The 23,070-nt window shown below is 45.0% G+C and overlaps 1 protein-coding gene across 1 annotated transcript in view; it reads left to right on the top strand.

Moving 5' to 3' along the window:
- LOC125433403 (piezo-type mechanosensitive ion channel component 2-like) overlaps nucleotides 1-23,070 on the top strand; it is an 86,350-nt gene that overhangs the window by 24,004 nt on the left and 39,276 nt on the right. Inside the window, exons 15-23 of the mRNA XM_048497906.1 lie at nucleotides 3,187-3,385; nucleotides 9,358-9,501; nucleotides 10,639-10,839; nucleotides 13,230-13,434; nucleotides 14,894-14,995; nucleotides 15,648-15,813; nucleotides 16,018-16,261; nucleotides 18,355-18,462; nucleotides 20,768-20,919. Of these exons, the coding sequence (XP_048353863.1) occupies nucleotides 3,187-3,385; nucleotides 9,358-9,501; nucleotides 10,639-10,839; nucleotides 13,230-13,434; nucleotides 14,894-14,995; nucleotides 15,648-15,813; nucleotides 16,018-16,261; nucleotides 18,355-18,462; nucleotides 20,768-20,919 (1,521 nt within the window). The remainder of the gene's footprint in view (nucleotides 1-3,186; nucleotides 3,386-9,357; nucleotides 9,502-10,638; nucleotides 10,840-13,229; nucleotides 13,435-14,893; nucleotides 14,996-15,647; nucleotides 15,814-16,017; nucleotides 16,262-18,354; nucleotides 18,463-20,767; nucleotides 20,920-23,070) is intronic.

Here is a 23,070-nt window from a genome sequence, read left to right as displayed (position 1 = left end):
TTTAATGAATGTTGCAAACTGCTTTGTAAACAAGTTATTGAGAATGCAATATATAATTGTAGACAACGGAGGACCCTGGAAAGCATAATATTTGTACAGAGCAATTTTATATCCAAGAGATTCCAGTCCGGAAGATTCTATTACATTTTATTCCAGAATTTCTGTTCACAAATTCAGTTTCTGAGTTGAAATGACAATTATTATACCTTTTTGTTTTATCTTTTGCATTTTTTAGCCTCAGGAATAATATACTGAGACTGCAAAAGAGGTGAGCATGAAAAAGAATGAAATATATATGCATTTATGTGTGGATAAATGTAGGATAGATTTGAGCTAGGAGCACAAAATGAAGCAGGAGACCAGTCTTTTAGTCCTGTGATATGCAGAGAAATGTATTTTAAGCACATTACTCCAAACCAGCTTAGAACAGATTCATGCACCCACATGTCACACTGGGCAAATAAGATAAACATCCAGAAGATTGTATCGTATTGCTCCAGATTAGAGTTACCAGCTCTGGTTTGGAAAATACCTGGAGATTTTGGGGGGTGGGACCTGAGGAAAAAGGGGGATTTGAGGAGGGGAGGAACTTCAAAGGAGTATAATGCCAGACAGTCCTGATAGGTAAATTCTATACATAAATTAGTAGAGTAGAGAAAGATTCACAGTTGCATTTTCCTGTGTTTTCAACAGGCTTGCTGCTGAAAAGCTACAGGATGATATTCAAAGTAGATCGGACTGTTCTGAGTATATAGCAGTGGATGAAACCATACAAAAGAGTCAGAATGAGAAGCTGGGTAAGAACGCACAATTGATTCACAATAGAGTTTTAATTTAGGCTAATATAGACAGCATATATTTTCCAAGCAGAGATAAATTCCGAGATGTATGAAACTCACCGGATGACCTTGGGTCAGTGACTTTCTCTCAGCCTAACTGAACTCACAGGATTGTTTTAGGAACAAAGTGGCAGAGGAGGGAACCACGCAGAGGTGGGATCCAGCAGGTTCTCACAGGTTCCCAAGAGTAGGTTACTAATTATTTGTGTGTGCCGAGAGCGGGTTACTAATTGGTGGTTTTGCCATCTGATTTTTGCCTTAGTTACGACCTCCTCTCAGCAGTAGCGCGCAGAACTTGAAGCAGCCTAGCAGGAGGTGCACCGGCGTGCGTGGCAGCCTGCGCCTGTGTGCATTCGTTTCCCACCCAAGGACCGGCGCAGCGGCTGCGTCCTTGCCACAGCCCCGCCCAGGAAAGGCCCGCCCAGGAATGGCTGGCCACGCCCCCGTTGTGCCCCACCCAGCCCCATTGGCGCTACGCTACAGTTTGAATCCCACCACTGGAACCACGCATGACTCCCACAGCTTTTTGGAGCAATAATTGAATTGTAAAATGTACCCAATAATGATTATTGGGGATTTTTAATTTCCAATGCAGGGTTTTTATCAGTTATGGAAGCACCTTAAAATTTAACAGGATCCTAAAATTTAACAGGATAAAATAGGATCCTAATGGGTGAGCTATTCATTTAGTGAGAACCCAAGCTTAAAGTTATGTTGTTTATAGTCCACCTTTCTCACTTGAACTCTGGGCAGATTACACAGAGTCAGTCAATATAATCAACAGGGTGGGGCATTCAGCAATACAATAGGATTGGGGTTGTAGAACCAATCAGAAGGCTAAGACCAGAAGTGAAACAAAGCATAGGTATTCACATGACATGTTAAATGATGCAGAAATTACCTAGTAGGATCCTATTTCCCTGATAATTTACCTATGTAACATTGTAGATCATTTAGTGTAGTGCAGCCCTATCGCCTGTGCCGAAAAGTCCTCTTGAATAATTCAGTTTTACACAGTTTGTGGAAAGCCAGGAGAGTAGGAGATTTCCTGACCTCCTCTGACAGGCCTTTCCATAAGGCAGTTCACTCCTGGGCTATTTTAATGCCCCAAACCATCCTGTCTGTATCAGAGGGCGTTTCCCCACTCTCCACGATCCCCCCTATGCCGCGCGCCCGGGCATCATCAAAAGGCGCCGTTTACAAGAGTGCCAGGGATGCCGCACGCTGAGGGGGTGCGAGAGCGGCAGCGTCGGGGTGACTGCGTTATCGCCACCCCTGTCGTGGGGAGTGCCGGGGGACCCCGCGCTACTTGAGGAGAGTAGCGCGGGGCTTAAGGTAAGTGGGGAAAGGCCCAGAATGAACAACCTGAGGTTCTTCCCTTTGGGCCTAGAAGTTGCTGCAATTTGCCACACTCAAAAGCCTGACATATTTATGTATGAATGAAAATGCTGTCAATTGGTAGTTCACTTATGGGGACCCAATAAGGTGTTTTCAAAGCAAGTGAGAAGCAGCGGGTTTGTTATGAAGTGATCAGCTTTATTTCTGTTGTCTATGTTGAGCCTTCATCCTACTCTAAAGTGCCACCTTCTGGCAACAATTGTCAAAATTCGTCATCACAATTTGCACTTAAAAATGCTCTGTTTCTTAGTGGAGAAGATAAGTAAATGGATAGAAGTGGTAAACAGTTTGGAATCACATCTCCTGAAGTTCACAAAAGCTATTTGTGCAATGCAAGCATTTGCATGGCGATTTCTGGAGCTGCACATTCTTAAGATTATGTCTGGTTGGATCATCTGGATCACTGTTCATGAGGTCAGCAAATAATTTGAGAGTCATTATTTTGAGAGTCATTATTTATTTCCTGCAGTTCATCTCCTTTTGTTTAATGCACTAGCAAAGAGTCCATCCTTATGGCCAGAAGTATGTGTGTGACATAGATGTTTCCCAGGATGGAGACACAGTCTCTCAATAATGTGGGGAAAATTAGCTCAGAGCAGACTGCTTATTAATATTGCAAGAGGCTGGGCAGGGAATCTTTAATACCAATGTATACGAAGATCAGTTCTTGGAAGAAAATCCACAAAGAGGATTATAAAGTAAATTTGACAATCTTTATTGTAGGGATAAGAGGTTCACAAGCACTTGATTCAATGCAATAAACACAGACAGACGGATTCTGCATGGGTCGAAAACAGTGGACTGCAGCTGGTGTAAAGGGAAACGCAGCTGCCCTGGGGTGTTCGCATGGCTGGCTGCCCCATGGACAGCATGCAAATTGGCCAGGCTGAGGGCCTTCGCACAGAGGCATGGCGGGGTTTTTTTTTGTTTGCCGTCCATTCCTGCGTAGCGTTTTTGATGTTTGTTCACAGGTGTCCTTGATGAACTACCCTTTCTTTGTCCTCTGGGTATTTGCACTTCCGCATACCAAGCTCCGCCCACTTGCATCTAAGAGCTGCGCAATTTGGTCTTGCGTGATGGTGGTCTGTAAAATGCTATACCAGCTGAAGTATGTCAAGCCCCCGAAATATTCTTCAAACTGTGCCCAGGTGAGCTTCCTTGTATCCTTAAGACAAAGACCTTTTGAACATATCCTGAGCTTCATTTCTGTCTCTTAGAGCATGTTTGTGTGGGAGCTTTTTGCATTGATTGTTTGAATGGTGTCAAAACCTGCAAAAAAGAAAAAACAAAAGAGGAGGCAACACACGTCATGAGGCACCATGAAATATATTCTTTCATGTGGAAAGTGCCACATTCATGGATGCTGTGATCCTCCTGCTTTCTCCTTAATACCTGCTTGGTGATGAATGGTGACTTTCAAGCTTTCTGCCTTAACCCTTCTCACATCGATGCCTGCTGAGGGACCCCTATACTTCTCCTATGAAACCCCTAGATCAGGACCCCCAACATGGCAAGCAAATAAATCATGCTCACCCCTCTCTGTCGGGATAATACCGGAACAGGGGCACATAGCCAAATATCTTGAATTATTAACTGAACCCCAACAGAGATGGATTATCACAAAGGCCAGATCCAATACCTTCCCATCGGCCATTACAAAGGGTCGTTACTTATCCATCCCTCTCCAGGATCGGGTCTGTCCACACTGTAAAAACCAAGTGGAGACTCTTGCTCACATTATTCTTGACTGTCCGAGATATGTGGGCATTAGAAATTTCTCTCCCAGGCTGGCCCTAGACAAATCTGAAAGAGACAGTTCTGTTGTGGAGCTTCTGTTAAACAACACAGATGTCATGCTCTTGGAAAAAGTAGCAACATTTCTTTTACAAGTGACAGAACTCTCTAAGTAATGTATACTGCTATATACAGTCTTCCTGTCTGCGCTTTGAATGTACTCTTGATTTGTATCTCAAAAATGTCTGGCAACGTTCTAGAACCTATTTTTAAATGCCAAATAAAGGTGGTGGTTGTTGACCCCCAACATTGATGAACCTCTGGTTTCTTCTGGAATTTTGACAACAGTTAGTGCGCACCATGACAAAATGGCATCCATGGTGGAACCGATCATAAAATGGTTGCCAAAGGGGCCAGGTCCAATGGCAAAATGTTATAATAGGTCAGTGATGGCGAACCTTTTTGAGACCGAGTGCCCAAATTGCAACCCAAACCCCACTTATTTATTGCAAAGTGCCAACCCGGCAATTTAACCTGAATGCTGAGGTTTTAGTTTAGAAAAAACGGTTGGCTCTGCCCCACCCGCTCGAGCAGGGGCCAGCCTGCTCTAGCCTCCAGCAAGTCCTGTGCACACTGTGCCTCTCTAGCATCTCTGTCTCCTCTGCGACCCCCGCTCGGGCAGCAGCCACCTGGAGCACAGGCTCCAGGCCCGCCAGCCAAGTCCTTGCTTACCGTGGTGTGTGCACGTCATGCTCAGTGGCCCAGGCCAGACTAGATGTGTGTGTGTGTGTGTGTGTGTGTGTGTGATTTTCCGACCCCCACATGACAAACTCTGTGCGCGCGTGCCCACAGAGAAGGCTCTGAGTGCCACCTCTGGCACCCGTGCCATAGGTTCGCCATCACTGTAATAGGTTGCCAGGTCTCCCTTGGTCACCAGCAGGGGATAGGAGGAAGAGTTGCCTGCTGCAGGTTAAGAAACTCCTGGAGATTTGGGGATGGAACTTGGTGAGGCCACAGAGTATTCATCTTCTCCAGAGGGACTGATCTCTGTAGCCTGGAGATCAGCTGTAATTCTGGGGGATCCCCAGGCCCCACCTGTAGGCTGGCATCCCTATGTTGAAAGATTCTGCAACATGCCAGGAGGTTCCAAGCCAAGCATCCTGTTACGACAAAAGCAGCTATTTTGACATGGGTGGGCCCTGTAGATGTAAAGAAGCTGATATGGCTGCCAGAGAAGTAGCTCGAACTCGGATCCCTGTTCTTTACTATCCAGATAAGTGGAGTTCGTGCGCGGATCAAGACCCTTGGGGTGGTTACGAGATAAACCAGTATGGTTATGTCATAAATAGGGTTGGTCAATACTAAAAAAATTCGGTAAAATTCGGATTTGGGTATTTTGGGGCATAAAATGATTTGTATGCCCGAATCCGAATCATAGCCAATTCGGATATACCCGAAAATTCGGGTAAATCCGAAAAATTCGGGTCCGCTTTTGTATTATTTTTTTTTAATTTTGGGTGTTTTTACACGTTTTGGCCTGCAGGGGACGCAATTTTAAAGCTAGCGGCACCAAAATTTCAGGATATCATCTGGAGACTGTCCTGATGATTCTCCCCAAGTTTGATGCAGTTTGGTTCAGGGGGGGCAAAGTTATTGACCCTCAAAAGGGGTGCCCCATCCCCCATTGTTTCCAATGGAAGCTAACAGGAGATGGGGGCTACACTTTTGAAGGTCCATAACGTTGGACCCCTGAACTCAAATCTTCACCAAACTTGGGGAGTATCATAGGGACAGTACATTTTATCGGATACCCCGAAATTTTGGTGACAGTAGCTCTAAAACTGTGCACCCCTCACAGTCACCTGGGCAAACAAATTTCCCCAGATTCTGTGCTCTGTAGTGGCTGGCTGGCTCCATTGCAGTTGGCCAATAGGAAATTTCTGTGGGAGGGGCTGTGGAGTGCACATTTCTCATGGTAAAACCCACGAAAAACTTTCATAGGGAAGTGTCTTCAGGAGAGTCTCTTCATGACACTACATCCAGGTTTGGTGACCGTTAGCCTACTCAAGGGGTTCAATGTTATGGGTAGGGTCCATCTCCCACTGCCCCCCATAAGCAAAGTTCCTCCAAACCTGGGATGGTGTCATCCAAAGACTCTCCCTGAAGATAGTCTGGCTGACCCACATTTTGTAGACTGTACCTTGATAAATGTGCACCCCACAGCCTCCTCCACCAGAAATCTCCACATTGACAGCAATGCAGAAAGTCACTGCAGAAAAAAAAGAACCTTGGGCAGAATTTTTTGGGGCAAGTGCCTCTGCAGGGGCATGCATTTTTTAGGACATATCAGCACTCAAAATATCAGGGTATCATCAGGGAGACTGTCCTGATGACACCCCCATGCTTTGGTGCAGTTTGGTTTAGGGGCCAAAGGTTATGGACCCTCAAAATGGTAGCCACCATCTCCTTTAGCTGTCATTATTGGAAACAATGGGGGATAGAGGCCCCTTGAGGGTCCATAACTTTGGCCCCCCTGGAACCAAACTGCACTAAACTTGGGGTGTCATCAGGACAGATCTCCTGATGATAATTCCCTGAAATTTGGTGCCACTAGCTTTAAAAAAATTCCGGTTTTCATGTTTCAACCGGGCTTTCCCGCACATGAAGCTCTGCTGGAGTGAGTGAGCGGTGAAACACGCAAACCAGCATTTTTAAAGCTAGTGAATACCAAACTTTCAGGGTAACATCAGGAGACTGTCCTGATGATACCCCCAAAGTTTGGTGCAGTTTGGTTCAGGGGAGCCAAAGTTATGGACTCTCAAAAGTGTAGCCCCCCCCATCCCCTATCAGCTCCCATTGGAAACAATGGGGGATAGTTGCACCCCCCTTTGAGTGGTCCATATACCTGAAACCAAACTGCACCAAACTTGGTGGGCAACATCAGGACAGTCAAATTCCATGATACCCTGTTAATTTGGTGCCGATACATCTCAAAATGCGTCCCCTGCAGGCACCCCCCAGAAATTTGCCCAGTAGATTGCTTTCTGATTCTGACAGAGTGACTTAGCTGTATTGCTGTCAATGGGGAATTTCTGGTAGAGGGCTGTGAGGTGCACATTTCTGAAGAATTATGGTCACAAAACTTTCAGGGTATCTTCAGGGAGAGTCTCTGGATGGAACAACCCATCCAGGTTTGGGAATTTTGGGCTTCAGGGGTTTAATTCTATGGGACCCAAAAAGGGTAGGGCCCATCTCCCACTTCCCCTGAAGTAAGAAGTTCCCTCAAACCTGGATGGTGTCATCCAGAGACTCTCCTGAAGGATACCCTGAAAGTTTCTTTTGTGGGTTTACCATGAAAAAATGTGCACTCCTACAGCCCCCCCTCGAGAAATTCCCTATTGACGAAAAGCAAATTTGCAGCTAAGCCACTGTACAGAACAAAGAATCTTGTGCAAATTTCTGGCCGGGGTGCCTGCAGGGGTGAATTTGTAGATGTATCGGTGTAATGATTTTCAGTAGAGTCATCGAGGAGACTGTCCTGGATGATACCCTCCAAGTTTGGTGCAGTTTGGTTCAGGGGGCCAAAGTTATGGACCCTCAAAAGGGTAGCCCTCATCTCCTTAGTTCCCATTGGAAAGAATGGGGGATAGGGACACCACTTTTGGGGGTCCATAACTTTGGCCCCCCTAAACCAAAATGCACCAAACTTTGAGGGTATCATCAGGACAGTCTCCTGATGATACCCTGAAAATTTGGTGCTGATATGTTTAAAAATGTCTCCCCTGCAGGCCGAAATGTGAAAAAAAACACCAAAAAATAAAAACGCAATTCGGCTGGTAATCCGAATCCCATGGATTCGGATCTGTTAGGATTCGGACAGCTCAGATTCGGCCCCTGCTCTTCCGAATCCGTCCGAATCCGTGGAGATTCGGTAAAAATTCGGATTTGGACTGTCCGAATCTCATAAATGAATGGGGGGAGCCCTTTATGAAGGCAAAGGAAGGGTTTGATATGGTCTGCCCCTTAATTCCAGTTATTCATGATTTAGACACAGTCTATACTGCTCAGGAGGATACTTTGCCCACGGTAACAGTGCCTCCCCAGCTTTTCTAAATCACCTGTTGCCCCAGTGAAGCAAAGGAAAGCCAAGGCTGGTTCTTTGTTTGCGGGAAGAACCATGTGGATGCCAGAAAACATATTCACGAGTGCCATAGTGCCCATATGTATTGGGGAGAAGTGCTCTGGATGTTGGCAGAGGAGCTTAGGGTATGTTCTGAGCTACGTATTCGGTTCATGTGGGGCCTGTTACCCTATGTCAGGGGTCGGGAACCTTTTCCCCTCAAAGAGCCATTTGGCTCACCCTCCCCCGCTCACCCCCCCACCCACTCGCACGCCCCCCGGCTCCCCTGCCCACTTGCTCGCTCACGCCCCCCCGCCCGCCCGCTCACACACACACCCCCGCCCGCGCCTGCAGGGCAGGCAAAGATGGCCTGGCGGCTCGGCCTGGCCGGCCGCCGGAAGAGCGCCCACCTCGCAACCAGTGGGCGGGCAGGAGGCAAAGCCTGCTGCGTGGCCTGGCTGGCCGCAGGCGAGGGATGTGCCCGCCCTGCTGCTTGCAGAGCGGGTGAAGATGGGCCTGGCGGCTCAGCTCATGGAGCCGCAGAACAGCGGCGGAAGAGCCGCATGTGGCTCGCAAGCCGCGGGTTCCCGACCCCTGCCCTATGTGAACTGGTTCTCAAATTGGGCATGAAACACAATTTTGTACCTCCCTTGATGTTAGAAAAAGGACCCCAAAAGTATTATGGGGCTGCAAATTTAAGAGACTGCTTGAACTTTAGCTTTTTTCTCTTAAAATTGCTTTCGCACTCCTGGATGCTGTTCCAACAATGGGGGGAAAGATGAGGAAAATCATGACCTCCGAGCACTCTTGGTGACCTTTTCTGCCTGCACACAGTAGAAGAAGGACAATAGAAGTGTCAAGTGTCCTCATGACTGATGGTATCATTGATGGACATATTGTAACCCGTTGAGGGACACAAGTTTCCCAGAAGGCCATTGGAAGGCAACTGCCTAGAATAAAACCAGTTGTTTGTACTATAATACCAGCACAACTTAAGTTAGACTCATATGGCCTAATGAACCATAGGGAAGGGGGAATCATCAGGGTAAGAGTGCCAGCAAATAGAGTATGGTTTCTACAAAAAAACCAAAAGACCAGGTGCTCAGGAGCAGCAGCAGCAGAAGGCCATTGCTTTCACATCCTGCATGTGAACTCCTAAAGGCACCTGGTGGGCCACTGCGAGTAGCAGAGTGCTGGACTAGATGGACTCTGGTCTGATCCAGCAGGCTAGTTCTTATGTTCTTATGTTCTTACTTGTCTCTACAGGGTCTGGAACCAAACATCACTTATCATTATGTCAACATGAATGAAGTGTTAAATAAATCCTTGCTGTACGTTGCGCCAGTGGACCCCGCGTACTGGTTTGGAGGGTTAATGAAATGCCATGACAATGTTCTTCCTTGCCTAAAGGTAAGAATCTTATCAAAGTTCAAGAAACTAAGCATGGGATTAGATATTTCAGACGCTGCAAAATGCTTGTGGGTACGCTTAATCATTATATTTCACAAAATTGGATATCTTGCACTCTTAGCTGATTGAAGCAGCTTGAAAATCTCCAGTAATCAATGCAACTCAATCAAAATCAGTTCCTGAAAACTCGATCAATCAAAATATCAAGGAAATTGTCAAACAGCAAAAAGCGTCAATCTATATATCTAATGTTGAACATGGCCCCAGAGTGCAGATCAAAAAACTCACATAATAGGGCCAGGTATAGAAAGGAGAAATGTTTCTTCAAGTCTAGAAAAACCTAAGGATCACAGGAAAAAAAACTAGGTTTTAAATAAATTAACGAGGTGATAAAATAAAGTTTTAACATGCCGAGATCATGCAAGATCTCCTCATGAGATCTTGGCAACAGTGGTCATGTCTGTGATTGCCTAGGCCACAGGAGTCAAACTCGCGGCCCTCCAGATGTTATTGACTACAGTTCCCATCATCCCCTGCCACCATGATGCTGGCAGGGGATGATGGGAACTGTGGTCCATAACATCTGGAGGGGCACAAGTTTGACACCTATGGCCTAGGCCCATGGTGGCGAACCTTTGGCACTCCAGATGTTACGGACTACAATTGGCCATGGTGGCAGGGGCTGATGGGAATTGTAGTCCATAAATCTGGAGTGCCAAAGGTTCGCCACCATGGGCCTAGGCTATCCAGAATGGCTGCTGAAATTTGAGGTAATTTGAGTGGGAAAGGAGTACTGGGGAGATAGGAGATAGAAGAAGGAAGATGGAGGAAGAAGCAAAGCCAGAGTTGAGGGAGTGAAGAAGGGAAAATAGCGCAAAGGGAAGGGGAGATTGGGGCTGGAGAGAAGAAAGGAAGCAGGGAAATTGGAAAAGCTGTGAAGAGGAAAGAAGGGAATGTGTCAGATGAGGGATAGGTGGGAGGGAAGGAAGGAAGCAGGGAAAAGAGATTGGTTGAAAAAGCTATGAGGAGAAGGGAAGGAGGGAAGTCATCAGAAGGACCAGGCTATCAATGATGGTGGAGGGAACATGGTTGCCATGGATTTAGAAAGCACTGGGCCTTTATTTCTGCATTTTGTAGGCTCACCTCACTATCCTGGTGCTCTTGGCACTCGAAGCAACAGTATACCGCCACCAGCTTTTCTACCGCACCGAGAACCAGCTGATCCCGCCAGCCACAGGGCGCATGTTTGATAGTATCACACGGCAGAATTTGGATGACGGACTTCTCAGCTGTATCAAATACTTTATCAATTACACTTTTTACAAATTTGGACTAGAGGTGAGAAAATGTTAACAAGAGAGTAGCATGCTTCTTTGGTTAAAAAAAAAACACCTTTTAAAAGGATCTGGTTTGAGGGAAATAGTCGGCCTGATAGTGGAGACCCAGAACGAAACCTTGAGTCAAATTTCTCAGAACTGAATAGGACAGGACAGATAAAAGAACAAACCAGATGCAGAATTAGCTTCAATCATAGATGTAGCCTAGAGGAGGTGCTGTTAAATGAGAATGATATGCCGAGGAATTTCAAATAGCCAAACGGATTTCAAAAAAGGAAGTCTGCTTAGCCACCAGAGACTGGGCAAAAAGGACTGGATAAACCACAAGAAGGTGTTTTTAAGACAGAGGAAATGCAATTAGGTTTTCAGCTCTTCCCCAGACATTGCTGTGGGTAGGGCTGAAGTTGAATGAAGATGGGATCTGTGCAGGGTGAATTAATATGGGGCCCAGTTAATGTTCTGAGAGTGAGATAAAAGATAAAGACAAGCCACTTTGAAGATAAACAAAACAAAATACAAAAGTACTAGATGCCCCACCCTAGAGGATGGGGCGGTATAAAAGTTTAATAAATAAATAAATAAATAAATAAATAAATAAATAAATAAAATAAATATATGATGAAATATATGCAGATACAGCACACCTTAGCTCAAGAGATTGTAGAGCAGTGGTGGCGACCCTTTGGCACTCCAGATGTTATGGACTACAATTCCCATCAGCCCTTGCCACCACGGCCAATTAGCCATGCTGGCAGGGGCTGATGGGAATTGTAGTTCATAACATCTGGAGTGCCAAAGGTTCGCCACCACGGTTGTAGAGCATGTTGTAGATGTGATAATACAGTTACAAAAATGCACAACGGGAGCTTCTATACTCATAAACAAACTGGTGATGGTCATGTGTTGAATCCTTTATTATTATCATCATTGTTATTGTTATTGCTATTATCATCTCATTTATAGGCCACCCTTCCTCTTACAGTTTTAGGGAAGTTTCCTACATACAAAATACAACAAAATAAAACATTTAAAACAACAGTCTACAACTACCCTGAAAGAATAGATGATGACTAAAACTCTCAGTACAATAAATAGGATCAATTATCATAGGTGGAATAATTGGACGTTTTGCATTGGTCTCCCACCTACTCATAAGCAACACTGCAGAATGTTAGCAGCATTCTGTTTTGAAAAGAAACCCAGGTTCTTAGAGTATGAGAAGCATCACTCAAGATTGAGGCCTTTATCAGAAACCTGAATATGAGATAACGGGGAAATCTCTGTAAGTGTGAGACATAGGCCCCTTCCGCACACGCAAAATAATGCGTTTTCAAACCACTTTCACAACTGTTTGCAAGTGAATTTTGCTATTCCGCACAGTTTCAAAGAGCACTGAAAGCAGTTTGAAAGTGCATTATTTTGCATGTGCGGAATGAGCCATAGATAGAATAAGTATAAGAAAAAAATGAGTCATTAATATAATATAAAAGGGGAGTGATCTTGTATATGGCAATGGAGACCGTTTCCACATGAAGGTCTTTGTTTGCTTTGCTATCTAAACTGTCGACCTTTTTTGGGGAGGGGGGTGCTCCCATTGTCCTTTTTTGATGCTTAGTACATTCTTCCCAAAACCTGTTTGCTACACTCTTTTGGCGAAAAGCATTATCCAAGTGTGTTGTTCCACCATTTCAATGGGAAGATTAGACTTTTCAAAAGGTCCCGCCCGCCCTGCCTTCCATTAGCCCTTCATGACCGCCATTTTCCTCGTCATGCCACTGGAGGGCATTTTAAGAAAATCTGTAATTGCTATTGCATGGTATAACACGATATAGCAATACAATTAGGGGGGAAAGCAGTGGTGGGATTCAGCCGGTTCACACCAGTTCGGCAGAACCGGTTGTTAATATTCATTCATTCATTCATTCATTCATTCATTCATTCATTCATTCATTCATTCATTCATTCATTCATTCATTCATTCTTTGGGCTTCTATACTGCCCCATCCCCAAAGGGCTCTGAGCGGTGTACAACAAATAATCACATATAAAATAAAACAACTAAAACCTTTAAAAGCATTGATAAAATGAGCACTATAGTAACTAGAATGACTAAAAGTGCTTGTAAACAACCAGTTGTTAAATTATTTGAATCACACCACTGGGGGAAAGCCCTCAAAAAACTATCTAATGGTGCAGTGGGGAAAAATGCCAGTAAAATGGTGGCTCACAGAAGAAAGTGCACAGAAAAACGTATGTTCTGCTGCAGCAGTAATGAATACTAAACACAGAAAACTTGCCCTGTGGATGCAGCCAGAATTTGGGTGACGCAGCTAAAACAACGGAGGGGGAAGCAACTTCAAGGTAGCTCAGTGACATCTTCTCCTCTTCCAGACATGCTTTGTGGCTGCCATTAATGTGATTGGGCGGCGCATGGACTTGTATTCCCTGATCCACGCAGGTTGGCTTATTTACCTGTTGAACCGCCGCCGGAGGAAAGCAATAGCTGAAGTCTGGTCCAAATATTGCTGCTTCCTTGCCAGCATCTTGGCCTTTCAGTATCTGCTTTGCATTGGTATCCCACCTGCTTTCTGCCAAGGTAAACATAATACTATGCATTCTGAATAATGGTGTGGCTAGTGTGGTCACAGTCAATAATAGTTGTTTCGCTGAGCAAAGGACTGGCTGTGCTGTCCAGTGGACTGAGCCCCCTTGGACAGTTTCATTTAATTATCTCCAGTCTGTGAGATTTCTTCACATGTGACTTATTCCTGATTTTATTGGCAGTCAATCCGCAGACATTTTCTGCACAACTGCCCTCCCTGTGCATTTTCACCGTTGTGGAGGCAGTTTATTTTCTTCCACATGTGCCTTCAATAATCAGGATTTTCAAGGGAGGGGGCTGTATTCATCAGTGGCATCATTAGTGACACCATAGCATACCCCGTTTTCAAAATGGCAATAAAATATTAATGTATTGCTGCAGTATTATAACAACAGGCTTAGCAGATTCTCTGAATTCCCAGCTTTCATTTTTTTAAGTCAGTCTTGAAGTCGGCCCGCGAGGGTCGCAAGGAAGAGGCGAGACACAGCGATATCATCTGGTGGAGAGAGCCAGAGGCAGGAAGCGTGATCCGTGGATCTGGCAACTCTGCTGTGATCTGGTCCCTGGCACCTTTTATTAGAGTTTCACAAGAGGCGGGACGGAGGCGGGAGAGCAGGAGAATACTGTACAGTACATGACTCATGGGGTTGCCTACGTGAGAGAGGAAACGTTCCTGTCTGGGCCTAATCCATACCTGGGGGTATGTCCCCCTTTGTCCCTTTGTCTGGGATGTCTTGTGACGGTGAGTCAGGCATCTCATGACCTATGACTCACGGGGGCCTGGGGACAGGTGAGCGTGTGCACCCAGAAGGGCACAGATGGCACAGGCATTCCTGCGCTCTTTCTGAGGCTCTGCTGGGTTAGCAGGGCTCATCCCTACAAGTCTCTAGTTCCTTCCCTTGCAGAAAGATGCTTTTTTTTTTGCTAAATATCTCCATGAAGAAAGGGGAAAGAGATTTACTTTTTTAAAAATGAAATTTGGGAACTGAGAGAAGCTGCTAAGCCTGCTAAAGTCAACAATATGTCAAAATTTTATTTCTGTTTTTAAAACAAGAAAGAAAAAGAAATAATTTGTCTTGAAAGATGATTGGACCATGACAGTCCAATCATCAAAGTGGGATGGAGTTGGGCAAGAATGCAAAGGACAAGAAAAGCAACTGAAACATTCTACAGAAAGAAAAAGGTGATACAAAATAAGTTTCTTAAAAGAAAGAGAAAAAAACCTGAACTGAAAACTAATGGCATAAAGATGTATGTGGAAATCAGGGGGTAAACCAAAGCAGTATGGGGCCCGAATCAACGGGAAAAATGCCCTGGGACAGAGCAATCCTCAACAGATTTACATCCCTCTAAATCTATTGAAGTCAGATGGGTGCAATTCTGGTTAGAATGTCATTGTGAACCCTTGGAAAGTGGTTGCTTCATGTAATACAAGCAATCTCTTTGCTGACAGATTATCCATGGAGAATTTCTCAGTGGCCTCTGCAGTCAAATCTGATTAAATGGCTATACCTGCCTGATTTTACCAAGAGACCTGATGCTACTTTTCTTCTGAGTAAGTATAGTCTTTGTTGTGTGACATCTGCTTAACGTAAGTAGGTGCTTCTTACTTTTCTAATACAGGTCTAATAGACTTGAGAGAGGGGATAGTAAGAAGGAACCCTACAAGCAGAGGTGGGATCCAGCAGGTTCTCACAGGTTCCCAAGAGTAGGTTACTAATTATTTGTGTGTGCCGAGAGGGGGTTACTAATTGGTGATTTTGCCACGTGATTTTTGCCTTAGTTACGCCCCTCCTCTCAGCAGTAGCGCGCAGAACTTGAAGCAGTCTGGCAGGAGGTGCACTGGCGTGCGTGGCAGCCTGTGCCTGTGTGCATTCGTTTCCCGCCCAAGGACCGGTGCAGCGGCTGCATCCTTGCCACAGCCCCGCTTAGGAAGGCCCGCCCCCAGAATGCCCGACCACGCCCCCATCGTGCCCCGCTCAGCCCCATTGGCGCTACGCCACTGTTTGAATCCCACCACCATGGGAACCTGTTACTAAAATTTTTGGATCCCACCACTGCCTACAAGATTCTGAGCTGGTGTACAAATTCACACTGGGAGAGACAATCCCCGTCTGGCTGCAGTCCCCCACGAGTTCCCAAACTGGAATGATCACGCAGCAAATGGTTCAGTAAACTATCTTTCCTTGTCTCCTCTCTCGTGACAGATGACTTCCTGCTTCTTCTCTTTGCCTCCTGCCAATGGCAGGTGTTTGAAGATGAGAACAAGCCCATTGTGAGGATACTCGCTGGGGATAACGTACAGATCAGCCGAATCCTAGACCCAGCTCGGCTCAGTGAATACAGTCCAGTACCAAACTTTATGTGCTGCAGGTAAGAAGCTCAGGAATGCATTTGCTCCATAAATCAGAGTGGAGTTGTAGTTTTGAGGGAGATTCTTGAAACACACCATGATAGAAGGGCTTGCTGAAACATTCCATTTCAGAACTCGCAGGTCTGAGGGAGATTACCGTTTGTGGAATGTAAAGATATTTTTTTGCTTTTCCAATGATTATTACATTGTTCCTTTCTTTGTAGGTCCTACTTGGATTTACTGAAGGTGATTGTGTTCAAATACCTCTTCTGGTTTGTCCTGTGCTTGATTTTTATGACGGGGACGGCACGAGTCAACATCTTCTGTGTGGGCTACCTTGGATCATGTTTCTACTTCATGCTCTTTGGAAGAAACCTTCTGCTGAAACCAGTCAAACATATACTCCGACTGTGGGATTATCTGATTGCCTACACGGCTTTGGTTATAGCAACAAAGAACCTCTTAGCTGTATGTATTGGACTCACCTTTTTGTCAAGTTTACAAGGGTTGGATAAAAATGACTCTTGACCATAATCGTAAACTTTGGAATATGCCGTGATCTTGGTACAGTACAGTAAGCCTGAGCCGATGATGAAAGATATTTCCCCTAAACAGCAGGTGTTTCTGCAACAAATGACCACACCTTGTGGCAGAGTGAAAGAAATAGTTAAGAAAAATGGGGGGAGGGTTCCTGCACCTTCCCCAATATTTTGTGATTGGCTCCAACCATCATGGAGCCATTTTACGGTAGCACCCATTCAGTGTTCTCAAAAAATGTCTGCAGGTTAAGCAAGATTGGGGAAACCCAGTATTCATTCATTCATTCATTCATTCATTCATTCATTCATTCATTCATTCATTCATTCATTCATTCATTCATTCATTCATTCATTCATTCATTCATTCATTCATTCATTCATTCATTCATTCATTTGATTTCATATACCGCCTCATCCCCGAAGGGCTCTAGGCAGTTCACAATGCAATGTAATGTCCAATAAATACTTAAAAACACATCTAAAAACATTTAAAATTCAACGTGCAGCATAACAAATCAGATAACAACAGTCTAAAACCTCATGTTGGTGGCACCCGGTCTTAAGTCCGGGAGGGGCTGGCAGCGCCCAAGATGGAATCAATATGGGGCACTGCTGGGGATGACAATATATGGCAGGGCCTCATGAGGGGGCAGCCAATCCACAGCCAGCCTCACCAAAAGCCCGGTGGAACAGCTCAGTCTTACAGGCCCTGCGGAACTCACCAAGGTCCCGCAGGGCCTGGACAGCTGGAGGGAGAGCGTTCCACCAGGCAGGGACCTGTCAGTCCATAGCCCTACATTCTCTGCTTTGCATTGTAGCAGATAACTGAAGTCTTTTCCAGCCAGATACCTGAGCTGTTTTGAACTGGATATGCCAAGGATTGAACCTTGGACCAATTGCATGTATTACAGGTGCTCTACCTTGGAGCTAGCTACATTTCCCTCCCTCCCAGCTTATAATTTTAGAAGAATACAACTTAATACACAGTATAGTTCTTGATGTGAAGAAGTTCTTGCAGCCGTCTTAACCCATGTAGGTTTCAGGGGGAAATTGACACTGTCGTGATTTCTTGGTGAAGGCCTCTTGTACATTTCCTCTGACCCAGCAGAGATTTACCTTGGGCATGACAGGCACAAATTGCCCGATATTGTGAAAATTCTGTTTGTATCATCAAATGTGTGTGATTGACTTGCTACAGGTGGGCATGGCTTGAAAGCAACACTGGGCACCTTCTCCATGGTTTCCAATGTCTGGGATGGTTGTAAGAAAGAGCCCCCGGGCTATAGAACTCCAAGGGGAACTAAAAAAACAAAGGCTAGGGCAGTGATGGCGAACCTTTTCGAGACCGAGTGCCCAAACTGCAGCCCCAAACCCACTTATTTATCGCAAAGTGCCAACGCGGCAGCTTAACCTGAATAACCCCCTCAAGTAGGGGCCAGCCTGCTGTAGCCTCCAGCAAGTCCACATGCACCTCTCTGCGCCTGTCTAGCATCTCTACCACCTTGCGCACCCCCCCCCGCCCCTCGAGGCAGCAGCCACCTGGAGTACAGGCACCAGGCCCGCCAGCTGAGTCCTCCCTACTCGCTGAGGTGCACGCATGTCAAGTCCAGTGGCCCAGGCTAGCCTAGATGTGGGGGGGGGGGACAATTCACCCCATGACACAAACTCTGTGCACCTGTGCCCACAGGGAGGGCTCTGAGTGCCACCTCTGGCACCCGTGCCATAGGCTTGCCACCACTGGGCTAGGGGAATTCTAATCCAGGGTGAGCTCATGTGTGCATCTCTGGGCTCAGGGGGCTGCAACAAACCTGCCGAAAGTATCTGTATTGAACATTGTTTTCTGTTTTTATTTTCAATAAAATCACTAAGAACTCAGCAGGTTTCAGAGTATCTGGAAAAAAAGAACCCAGGGTTTGTAAAACAGGCATGGCTCTCCCAGGCTTGGTTTCGTGATAGAGTGTCTGAAAAATAATTACTGAAAAGGGCTGAAGTGTTCTCCCCTCCAACTTTTTATACCCACAGATTGGATCATGCACTTTCCTTAGCCAACTACAAAGCAACCATTGTTGGTTAATCCATACGTTTGGCCTGTTCTGTACCATACCAGGCTATGATATAGGTAAGTCAGAAGTGCTTTTGTTGAAGGACAGGACTCTCGAGATGCAGTTTACTGTCAAAAGGCAGAACACACATTGTGAGCGGGGATGAATTCATATGTGTGTGTGTTTGTGCATGTGCAGGTGTTCGTGCGACAGTTTACCCAGAAACAAATGGTCTGGTAGAGCTGGGCAGGCCCATGGGCCCACCGGCCAGACTCCCCCAGGTGGAGCAGGTTGGGATCAAGGCAGAGGTGGGATCCAGCAGGTTCTCACCAGTTCCTGAGAGTGGGTTACTAATTATTTGTGTGTGCCGAGAGGGGGTTACTAATTGAGTCCGCTTTTCCATCTTCACGCCCTCGCCTCCCCGAGAGACAGACTGCCTTTGAACGTGAAGGTTCCATATAGCAATTGCGACTAATAATGTAACTCCCTGAACTGGGTTAATCCCTTTCAGGTACTGCAATTCATTGATTCTCAGCCTTTTGTACCTTTTATCTCACCAGTCTCTATCAAAGAATCTGTGTGTTTCACCATTGCTGTGTTCAGATTTGTGAGTTGGGGCATTTTCTATAATATGATGATGATTTAGAAATGACCTGGTGCAAAAAAAATTGGGGGGGGTCGTGGTGGGGTGGCTGCCCATGGCGGGGGGCATCCAACTCAGGTTTTGCCCAGGGCTCAGGTTTGCCTAGGTATGCCTCTGCCCCCTTTGCTGAGGGCGGCTGTCGAGGGAACCTACTAAAATTTTTGGATCCCACCACTGGATCAAGGGCGGCCTTTGCAGTCTGTTCCAGGGAAGCTCAAATGATATGACAGCAAAAAGCAAACCTGACTGAAAGGGTATTTTGAGACAGGCAGAGGAGAAGAGGATGGGGTAAGACCAGAGCCGTAGCGAGGGGGAACTGGACCCGGGATGCGTGCGCCCTGTGCCCCATCATGCCCCACGCCCCGTTGGTGCTATGCCACTGGATACAACTCAAGATGTAAAACTGGGGTATAAAAAGGAAGGAAAGGGAATTGGGAGGGGGCTTCTGGCAAGAGAAGAAGGTTGAAGGTTCAGCTAGGTTCAGCACTTCTCCTATGTAGGTTCAGCACTTCTACTATGTAACAGTGTGACATTGAAGTGGACAGGATGAACCACCCCCTTGGGAGTCTGTATTGCTGAATAAATAACCTGTCTAAAAGAAGCAGTGACTGGGCTTGTGATATCTGGACCTCCTGGGCTCCAGGTATGGGGTTCTTCTGTCCCCCAGAGGACGCTATAATATGGTACACACCTAAACTTTGTTTTGTCTCTTGCCTGTGAAGTTGCCATAACTCTTTACAGCTTTGTCATCTGCTGACTGAATATCGGCCAGTCCCCTCCCGGGGGGTTAATGCCGGACATCATCTACTTATTTTAATTGTGGAAGATCACTGCTGCTAGTGTTTTAATGTTTAATTTATTTATTGTTTTAATTGAAACTATTTGATGTATTTAAATGTTGATTGTTTTGTGAACCGCCCTGAGCCCTTCGGGGTTAGGGCGGTCTATTAAATTGAATTAATAATAATAATAATAATAATAATAATAATAATAATAATAATAATAATGAGAATAATGAGAATAATAATAATGAGAATAATATTGATGAGAAGCAACTGGAAAAATAATAATATTGGAATAATAATATTGATGGAATAATAATATTGATGAGAAGCAACTGGAAAAACTTACACGATACGAGGATTTAAGGATTGAACTACAAAGACTCTGGCACAAACCAGTAAAGGTGGTCCCAGTGGTGATCGGCACACTGGGTGCAGTGCCTAAAGATCTTGAACGGTACTTAAAAACAATTGGCGCTGACAAAATCACCATATGTCAGCTGCAAAAGGCCACCCTACTCGGCTCTGCACGCATTATTCGTCGATACATCACATAGTCCTAGATGCTTGGGAAGTGTCCGACGTGTGATGTAATACAAAATCCAGCATATTGATCTTGTTTGCTGTGTATAACTGTTTTGTAATAATAATAATAATAATAATAATAATAATAATAATAATAATAATAATAATAATAATAATAATAATAATAATAATTTGGCTGCAACTCGGCGGCATTTTGTATGAGGCAATGGCCAAAAGATTGGAAACTACAGTTCATGTGTGCTCTTTTCCCCCACTGTGTCATTTCTGCAGAATCAAAAGTTCAGTAATGCTGTCCAGATTGCACATTATATAATAACAATGTTGCATTAAAAGTGCTGGATGAATATGTCCTAGAAATTTGCAACATGCATGCATGCGAATGTGTTTATTTGCTTGCTTGCTCCTGCGCAGATCTGCCTGAGGATGCCTCGTGCGACCTTCCCGAGAAAGAAGCGGGCATCACCTGGGATGCAATTTGTTTTGCTTTCCTGCTGATCCAGCGTAGAGTTTTTATGAGCTACTACTACCTCTACGTTGTAGTTGATCTCAAGGCTGCCAAGATTTTGGCCTCCAGGTGTGTATTTAAGATGTACAGAAAGTCTAAACAAAATGGCATTTAGCTATTGAGCGAGAAGGTGGGAAGGGTGTCACATGTGGCTTCCTGTAGCTAAACTGACTGGATGGTGGCAGTCAGCCACATTTGTGGCGCTGTCCCCATCTAAAGCCCAGTCCACGTCTAAAGGTCTAATTTTTGCAACAAATTATGCACGCTGTGAGGAGATTTGTCTGTTCCCTGTCCCTTCCCATATAGTTTCATGCTCAACATCACTAGAAAGTTTTCAGTCCATCTTCAAGACTGGAACTGAGCAGTGCAACAGAGATATGACTGTGATCAAGTTTGATTTGCCTTCACTGTTCTGAGTGAAAATATTTATTCATAGTCCATAAGAAACAGCGTCAAGAAGAGGCATGTACTGGGGTTTTGTTTTCATGTCCAACTAACGCCGCAGTCTTATGCTCACTTGGGAGTAGGCCTGACTGAACTCAGTAGGACTTACTTCTGAGCGAACATGCATGGATCCAGGCTATAACAGTTCAACCCTAAGCAGAGTTACACCCTTCTGTGGTGTGGTGCTTAATTAGGATCGGGGAGACCCAGGTTCGAATTCCCATTCTGCCATGCAATCTTCAGGATCCCAGGTGACCTTTGGTCAGTCACACACTGTCAGTGTAAACTGCCTCAAGACATGGTTGTGAGGATAAAATGGAGGAGAGGAGAATGATGTAAGCTGTTTTGGGGACCCGATGGGGTATAAATAATGTAAATAACGTATAAATAAATAAATATATTGACGTCAATGAGCTTAGGAGTGGGTGACTGCTTAAAATGGTACTATAAGTCACTACAGCAAGGTTCTGCACAAAGGATCCTAAGCGGGCAGCAAGGTGGGATACAAATGACATAAATGAAATAAACATGGTGAGAAAAGGGGCGGGCCAGATAATTCAATCAGCTGTGATTGGACAGCACTTTGAACAACCGATGGCGGATCAAGGGAAATCATAACGCAGGAAAGTACATTTGTGTCCCACTGACAAGGAATCTGTGCTCTTACAACTTTATGACAGCTGTTTCTGGTGACCTGACGAAGGCAGAGTCTGGCTTCTTTTCCTCGTAATATTTTAATCAGTAAATCTATTTGTTTCACTGCTTTTATTGTTGTTGTGTGTATTCGTACATTGCCCAGAGCCCTCGGGGGTGGCATAGTAAATTCAATAATAAATTCAATAAATAAATACATAATTTCACAACATGCTCAACACTACCGTTCTTTCAATAAATTGTAGCCTGAAGTTTATGTGTCACATGTTCCTTTTGGGTCTGGGACAAATACTTCCCTCAAACCTTATTTGGTGATCGCCATTGGTAGAGTCTCATTCTTTGGAGGTTTTTTAAACAGATGTTGATTGATCTTATGTCAGGAGTGCTTTGATTGTGTGTTCCTGCATGGCAGGGGGTTGGACTTGATGGCCCTTGTGGTCTCTTCCAACTCTATGATTCTATGATTAGTGGAGAGCTGTAACAATGATTATATTAATTCTTGAAGGAGAACTATATTGGTAGCTATTAACCATGTCAGCTAAATGACATGGTTCAGCACATTGATATTACATACTGTGGCCGCCTAGCCAATTGAATATCCTGGAATGCAATTAAGTTGATTCTGTCTAATGATATCCTGTATAGAGACAGGCAGGCCACCTCATAACGGAGTGAACAAGCTTGAAGCGAAATGGGACCCCGTCTTCTGTACTATTTACCCAAAGGTCTACCCTGGACTTTCCCTGATCTTTGGATCTGGGTTAAAGAATATTTTTCCTTGACTTGTGTCAGGGTATTGCTTGTCAATTTTTAAAATGGATACTGTTCTGTTCTGTTGAACGTGCTTCGTTGTTTTGTTTTCTATGTGGCTAGTTACAGTAAAGTTATACAGTTGAGTCACTAAGTATAGCATTTCAAACACACCAGTTTCTCTTGCCAAGACCTTTGTGTAGCAGGTTTTGCTTTGTTTCTGACAGCTAGTTGAATTGCCCTTGTACAGAGAAAGTATAGCTCTGAGTATCAGATGGTAAGAACAGGAGAGGAGGGTTCTTGCCTCTTTGTCTAGTCTTTGGCTGTGGCATAGCGCCCATGAAGGGGGGCGTGATGCCCCAGGCGGAGGCA

This window comes from Sphaerodactylus townsendi, linkage group LG05 (assembly GCF_021028975.2).
Source record: "Sphaerodactylus townsendi isolate TG3544 linkage group LG05, MPM_Stown_v2.3, whole genome shotgun sequence".
Taxonomy (NCBI): domain Eukaryota; kingdom Metazoa; phylum Chordata; class Lepidosauria; order Squamata; family Sphaerodactylidae; genus Sphaerodactylus; species Sphaerodactylus townsendi.
This window is presented reverse-complemented; position numbering and strand designations above follow the sequence as displayed.